Raw genomic sequence first — 9082 nt, forward strand, 5'->3', positions numbered from 1 at the left:
ACTATTTTGGATCTACCATGATTTTAAAAATAACGTCTTGTAAGTACCTACGGCAAAATACGACTCTATCGTATATAGCAAATTATGAAAAATTAACAACTGTGTTGCAGTGATGTCAACATTACAGATCAAAATGCAAATTAATAATTGATCAATTCTTGGATCACTTTTGCATTGAACATTTCATCGTGTATAATTTAGAAGTAGTCTTACCAATTATTTCATAAATATTATAAAAATTCAACCACATTTTTAGTTTTTACTTAATAGCAATTCAACTGCAAACAAAGATTTTGTTGCTGGAGAAATAAAAATCACTAAATATGTTGTGAAAAACACTAAAGCATGCATCACTTCTGTGTTATACATACATATACATTCTGTTGGATGATCGCGAATATAAAAGGCGTACATTGTGAAACAGCAAGCAGTCCAACATCGAGTCACAAAATATAGAGAAGTGTAAATAATATTAAATAAAATATATAAATATATTTCTAGTAGTTCTCTTAGGAAGAGCAAAAAATAATAATTTGTGCTACCGAAGTTATTGCGTGTTAAAGCAAATCGATATACATATGTATGTATTTAGTTTGTGTGTATGTTATGTGAATAAAAAGTGTAAACAAAGGCAGTTTTATAATTTAATTAGCTATTTGCTTGCTTGTGTCAAATCTGTTTGATTTCTGAGCAACTGGTCAATCGATAAGAACTTATAATTGGTTGGGAGATAACATATTCTCAAATAGAATTACAATTACAGCCAGCTCATGGCGAATTAATATATGTATGTAGATATAAGCTGATTTTTTACGCTCAGATCTGTAATGTCAAAAGCTGTTTATATTTACACATGTGCAATTGTTATTTAAAAAAAAAAATAAAATATATTATTTACAAATAAATACAGCAAATGTTTGTAAACATCAGTCAGCTGTTTTTGACATAATACAACCGAAAAGCAATAACAAAACACCGTGTTCTTATTGTATTGGTGTTATACAACAATTTTAGCTTGTTAATTTAACGCCTTACTCAATAAACCACGTCCAAGTATTGTTAACTTAAAAATTAATATAAATTGAATTATATTAAAATTAAATTTATATATAATTAATTAAATATGCAATTAAATACAATTGATTTTTAGATTTATATTTGACTTGGTGATTAAGAAAGTACATAGTTACATCGAAATAGGATATTTTCGAAATAGGATCATCTGTTTAGAAACATAGTAATCGAAGTCCGATTTTTTACGGAGAAATGTCGTAATTGAAACTTTTTCCTTTGTATACAATAAAGTAGTATACATAAAGTATTAAAGGATTTAGGTTAAGGATAATTAAAGTATATTTTAAGCTTTTTATATACGTGAACGTTTGCATATGGTTTTAACATAAAAATATAATCGTAGGATAGAACTAGAGGTGCTACTGATAGCATAATATATATATTACAAACATTTGGCCTCTCCCAAATTTTATGGCTGACACAACAACAAAATACATCAAATTTTACACCGATCAGACCAGCGGTTTAGAAATGACAGATTTATTTCCAAACAATTTTGATTCTGCCTCACTGTGTAACGCTTCTATGTATATTTTATACTATGGGTAGAAAAAAGGTTCTTGGAAATCAAAAATTTTAAATTTCTACCTATGGTTTGCAATTACATAGAAATATGTACAGTGAGTGTCAGTCAAAATCGTACAACATATTTTTTTTAAATATTATGAAATTATACAGGCAATTAACAGGTGATTATATAAAAAATTAAAAGTCATTTTATTAATTGGAACAAAAAATATGTATTTCAACAAAAAAGTTAACAAACCCTCAATTCCTTAAAAAAATATTGATGAAAATTAAAGAACATCACACAATTCATATTTCACTTAAATTCGTACACTTATATTAAATTACAATTAAAAGTTTAAAAATTAAAAAAAAAATTTTAATATTAGAGTAAGTTCGGGTAATGTGGTATACCTATTTTTTATTTGACTATAATTTTTAGAATCTTAATTCTATTGGAACAGTTTTCAGCTGGTGTTTTACTACAAGTGTTAGGTTTACATCCATGAAAATAAAAAAGTCTTTTAAGTTCAAGTTTCAGAGAAATTTGGGAAGGAGAGAAAACACCCATAAACAAGCCATTGAAAAAATTGGCGGGTAATGTGGTACACCATGTTCTTTTAATATTTTATACCAAACCGCATAACCGATACATAGTATTTTAATTTGTAAATGAGTTGCGTTTTATTTAAATCATCTTCAATGGATGCGGTTAAAGTTGGCGGCTGACCAAGCTTACCAGAAGCTCCTCAATACATTCTTCGCTTCGTAGGAGACATTGAATGACTGATGCGAAAAAAATTTCCATTTGTTGTTTCTAATAGCTCAGATAGCGTTCTTCAAATCTTCCGCTGCCCATTTTCATACATCACATTTCTTTGGCATATTATTTGCTTGAAATTCTTTAGCTATACCACATTAGCCGACCACGTGGTTTAATGAAATTATTATAAAATTAAACATATACACTAAATATACTATATTGTTACATATGTTCTTCAATAGCAAAATATACCCATTTGACTTTAAAATTAAATTAATAAAGTTTAAAACACGTGATTGTAGAAAAAAAATAATTTTTAACAGATCACAAAAAAAGTCTACCATAAGATAATGCTGATTTTTTACAACTGACTATTTCCATGACCTGCAAAAATGAAGTACACTCACCCAATGTGAATTTTCTGAGATCATAAAACTCTTAAGCTTGGTACCGCTACTCCTATGATCTTAGTTTTAGAGAAAAACAGCTATACCACATTACCCGCCTATACCACATTACCCGAACTTACTCTAAATAATGCTAATACTTTGTAGGGTATCCTTTGCTATTTTTTAGTGCCTGTAGGATTTTAAATGAAGCGTTGATATTATGGGCACTGACAGCGCAATTAAAATTATACCATATTTTCTGATAGATAATAGCACACACAATATAAAAATAGCATTTTAAATTATTTCCAAAACATCAACATCAACGTAGCATTTAATTTTTATTTCATAATTGAGCTGATTATAAATCATTATTTATTACAATAAAAGCAGCAAATAATTAAACATGTTTAATATTTTTTTCAGATTAGCCTTATAGAAAGAACTTGCTACTTACATATACATACATAGAATTGTCATCTTTTAAATGATAAAACATGGGAAATGGAATGAACAAGGTAAGTAATGGAAGTCATTGATTTTTCCAATAAAAATACTGAAAATACTAATACCAAGGAGTAGTTGGTAACAAGCAACTAAGTTCTGTAAGAATGGGAAGGATACGAATAAATCATAATTATTTGAATTGAATTCTAAATCAACGAAAATTTCATGACTAAATTTATTTGCAATTGTAGGTATTGCCGGGCTTATATGTTGGCAACTATCGAGATTCAAAGGATACCCAACAGTTGGACAAATTTCAAATAACGCATATAGTGGCCATACATGATAGTCCTAGAAGATTACTGCCAGTAAGTTGGGTGTTTTATTTTTGTTATCCCTTAAGTAAAGCTGTTAATTTGGTAACATTGTTTTAGGATAAACATTATTTATGCGTAATGGCGGCTGATACGCCCGATCAAAACCTCTCGCAATATTTTAGTGTTTGCAATGATTTTATTCATGCTGCCCGTCTGAGAGAAGGTAACGTTCTGATACATTGTTTGGCGGGTATGTCTCGCTCGGTTACGGTTGCTGTGGCCTACATAATGACTGCCACCAATTTGAATTGGAAGGATGCTTTGAAAGTAGTGCGAGCAGGTCGCGCTGTTGCTAATCCAAATGTCGGCTTTCAAACACAATTGCAGGAATTCGAAATGTATCGCCTGGGCGAAGAACGCAGACGTTTAAGAGAACGATTCCCCTCTACAGCTTTAGAACAACTAGACCGGGCCAAATGTTTATCGGCCTTGGACAACTATGAGGAGTTGCTGCAAAACAAGGATATATGTGAAGGAAATTGTGTGCGAGGCGAAAAATGTCCTACAGGTGCGATGATTGTAGATTTAAAAGAAACCTCTAAGAATCAAGACACGTCTAGTTTAGGTATTGGATCCACAAACAAAAATAATCTTAGCTATACATTATCATTTGTGACTGAACAATGGACGGCTTCCAAAGTTAGAGGTCCTAAGACTGAAAAACAAAAACCAAAAATCGAAAGTCTGGAGAATGATGACGACGGTGTAGTATTAATGGATAATGTTAAGCTTTTCGAGGCGTCAACAGATCACGATACCTAGAGTCAATCATGCTAACAATAATATTCCGAAAATTATTTAAAATTTATTTTACATAGATGTACCACTATACAATTGAATAAATTTTCATTTATTGATCATTATTTAAAAGCAAAAGCTATTTATTCATCATTTCATTTAATAATAGTTATCAGGTTTTTTACAAGTATAAATAAGTGTACATATATTTATTATATTGTTAAAATGTAGGTGTTTGTAATATGGACCCCACCAAAGGTCTCTTCCGCCGACGACCTTCATCTGCCTCAACACGATCACGCCTCCGACCACAAAGTTCTACTGGAGGTGTAACCACCGCACAGTCGTGTCCGACTTCACCGAAACACAACACCCAAGGTGGCGTGGGATCACGTCGTTCATTGGGTGGACAAAAAATACCTGAGGACGAAGAGGCCCACCTTTCACCCACCACTTCTAGTGAAGCGGCCGAATATGCAGCCGCCATAGAAGCAAGTCGCCTAGAGGCTCAACAGCAAATGGTACAGCAACAACAGCAGCAGCAACAACAACTGCAAAAGTCACCTACAAGAAATCCTGCACGAACACCTCGTGTCAGCAGTGCTGGAAGTCGTTTGACAGGAAATTCCAAGTCGTCGGGGAAATAAACGGATCCCCACATTTACAACGCAGTGCCAGTACGGTTAGTGGTATGGCCGTTCGACCTCGCAGTAGTCCAGCCGGCTTACATTCCTACACAGGTGGTTCGGCCAATCATTAACCTCAAGTTGGATTTTCATAGTATTTCCTAAATTCTTTTAGGTTCCGTGCCATCCTCCGTCCATGGATCACGTGTTGACTTACGAGATGCTGACAAGGGATCGGCCATATATTTAGGTTGTTCGGCTCCACGAAATTCTTCGCTGTCACTGGCCTCATCACGTGCTTCGTCGGGATCATCGGCACCACCCTCACCGGCAAGAACACCACCTGTTAGTCCTCGTCAGGGCGTTAGAAGGTACACAATTTTTCAAATATTTTTTTTTTTCAATCGAATTTATTTTTTTATTTTTTCATTTATTGTTTAACAGATCCACCAGTTTAATGAAGAAACAAAGATGAAATTTCATGGTGATTTTTTATAAAAATCGTTACACAATATTTTCTTTTCTTAAGCAATTTAAAATTAAATAATTCTTATGCGACAGCAATGATGATATACGTTCTAAGCTTAAACATTAATTAGCATATACGCAAAGGGATCATATTGATGAGAAGCATTTTTAAAGAATTAAGACAATTTTTTAAGAAGCATTTTGTTTAAAAACCAAAAATGAAAAAACACAATTATTATTATAACTTATTGCTTAAAATGAAATAATATTAAACTTTAAAGCTAATCTAATTAATCACTTCAAAATACTTATTAATAACTATGAGCATTTAACGCTTAATCCACAAAATGAAAAATAAATAAAATTGATTCTGTAATAAGTTCAAATACTTGTATGCATAAACTTAAAGAGCAATTACAATAGATTTCTTACGTTTCGTTAAGAAAGGCTTACTTTGCAAACTAAATATTTAATATTTAAATGAATTCTATAATTAATTACATAGAATAAGAAAATAATCTACGTACATTTACATGATGAAACCGAAAAATATGTATTTAACAATCTGGAGCTATTGTCAAAAACAAAGGACATTTATTTTTTCTACATTTTTCTAACTATTAAGCTTTAATCATACATAAATGTAAAAAATTAAAACTATCGAAATATTTATACCAACAACCTGCAACTCATTTAAAAATTTACTTTATAATAATAAATACTAGAATATTTCATAAACTCACATACATACATACATACATACATACATACATACATACATACATACATACATACATACATACATACATACATACATACATACATACATACATACATACATACATACATACATACATACATACATACATACATACATACATACATACATACATACATACATACATACATACATACATACATACATACATACATACATACATACATACATACATACATACATACATACATACATACATACATACATACATACATACATACATACATACATACATACATACATACATACATACATACATACATACATACATACATACATACATACATACATACATACATACATACATACATACATACATACATACATACATACATACATACATACATACATACATACATACATACATACATACATACATACATACATACATACATACATACATACATACATACATACATACATACATACATACATACATACATACATACATACATACATACATACATACATACATACATACATACATACATACATACATACATACATACATACATACATACATACATACATACATACATACATACATACATACATACATACATACATACATACATACATACATACATACATACATACATACATACATACATACATACATACATACATACATACATACATACATACATACATACATACATACATACATACATACATACATACATACATACATACATACATACATACATACATACATACATACATACATACATACATACATACATACATACATACATACATACATACATACATACATACATACATACATACATACATACATACATACATACATACATACATACATACATACATACATACATACATACATACATACATACATACATACATACATACATACATACATACATACATACATACATACATACATACATACATACATACATACATACATACATACATACATACATACATACATACATACATACATACATACATACATACATACATACATACATACATACATACATACATACATACATACATACATACATACATACATACATACATACATACATACATACATACATACATACATACATACATACATACATACATACATACATACATACATACATACATACATACATACATACATACATACATACATACATACATACATACATACATACATACATACATACATACATACATACATACATACATACATACATACATACATACATACATACATACATACATACATACATACATACATACATACATACATACATACATACATACATACATACATACATACATACATACATACATACATACATACATACATACATACATACATACATACATACATACATACATACATACATACATACATACATACATACATACATACATACATACATACATACATACATACATACATACATACATACATACATACATACATACATACATACATACATACATACATACATACATACATACATACATACATACATACATACATACATACATACATACATACATACATACATACATACATACATACATACATACATACATACATACATACATACATACATACATACATACATACATACATACATACATACATACATACATACATACATACATACATACATACATACATACATACATACATACATACATACATACATACATACATACATACATACATACATACATACATACATACATACATACATACATACATACATACATACATACATACATACATACATACATACATACATACATACATACATACATACATACATACATACATACATACATACATACATACATACATACATACATACATACATACATACATACATACATACATACATACATACATACATACATACATACATACATACATACATACATACATACATACATACATACATACATACATACATACATACATACATACATACATACATACATACATACATACATACATACATACATACATACATACATACATACATACATACATACATACATACATACATACATACATACATACATACATACATACATACATACATACATACATACATACATACATACATACATACATACATACATACATACATACATACATACATACATACATACATACATACATACATACATACATACATACATACATACATACATACATACATACATACATACATACATACATACATACATACATACATACATACATACATACATACATACATACATACATACATACATACATACATACATACATACATACATACATACATACATACATACATACACACATACATACATACATACATACATACATACATACATACATACATACATACATACATACATACATACATACATACATACATACATACATACATACATACATACATACATACATACATACATACATACATACATACATACATACATACATACATACATACATACATACATACATACATACATACATACATACATACATACATACATACATACATACATACATACATACATACATACATACATACATACATACATACATACATACATACATACATACATACATACATACATACATACATACATACATACATACATACATACATACATACATACATACATACATACATACATACATACATACATACATACATACATACATACATACATACATACATACATACATACATACATACATACATACATACATACATACATACATACATACATACATACATACATACATACATACATACATACATACATACATACATACATACATACATACATACATACATACATACATACATACATACATACATACATACATACATACATACATACATACATACATACATACATACATACATACATACATACAT

At 29.4% G+C, this 9082-nt stretch overlaps 1 protein-coding gene across 1 annotated transcript; it reads left to right on the forward strand.

The window, feature by feature from the left end:
* Positions 1-411: 411 nt before the first annotated feature.
* On the forward strand, positions 412-6070 carry LOC135954835 (protein phosphatase Slingshot). The gene is given in 8 exon segments (XM_065505073.1): positions 412-462; positions 3160-3251; positions 3432-3548; positions 3615-4065; positions 4527-4927; positions 4930-5035; positions 5097-5292; positions 5366-6070. Coding segments are annotated over 7 exon segments (1323 nt in total). The 5' UTR covers positions 412-462; positions 3160-3230; the 3' UTR covers positions 5397-6070.
* The last annotated feature ends 3012 nt before the right edge of the window (positions 6071-9082 follow it).

The sequence above is a fragment of the Calliphora vicina genome, chromosome 3 (genome assembly GCF_958450345.1).
Source record: "Calliphora vicina chromosome 3, idCalVici1.1, whole genome shotgun sequence".
In the NCBI taxonomy this organism is placed as follows: domain Eukaryota; kingdom Metazoa; phylum Arthropoda; class Insecta; order Diptera; family Calliphoridae; genus Calliphora; species Calliphora vicina.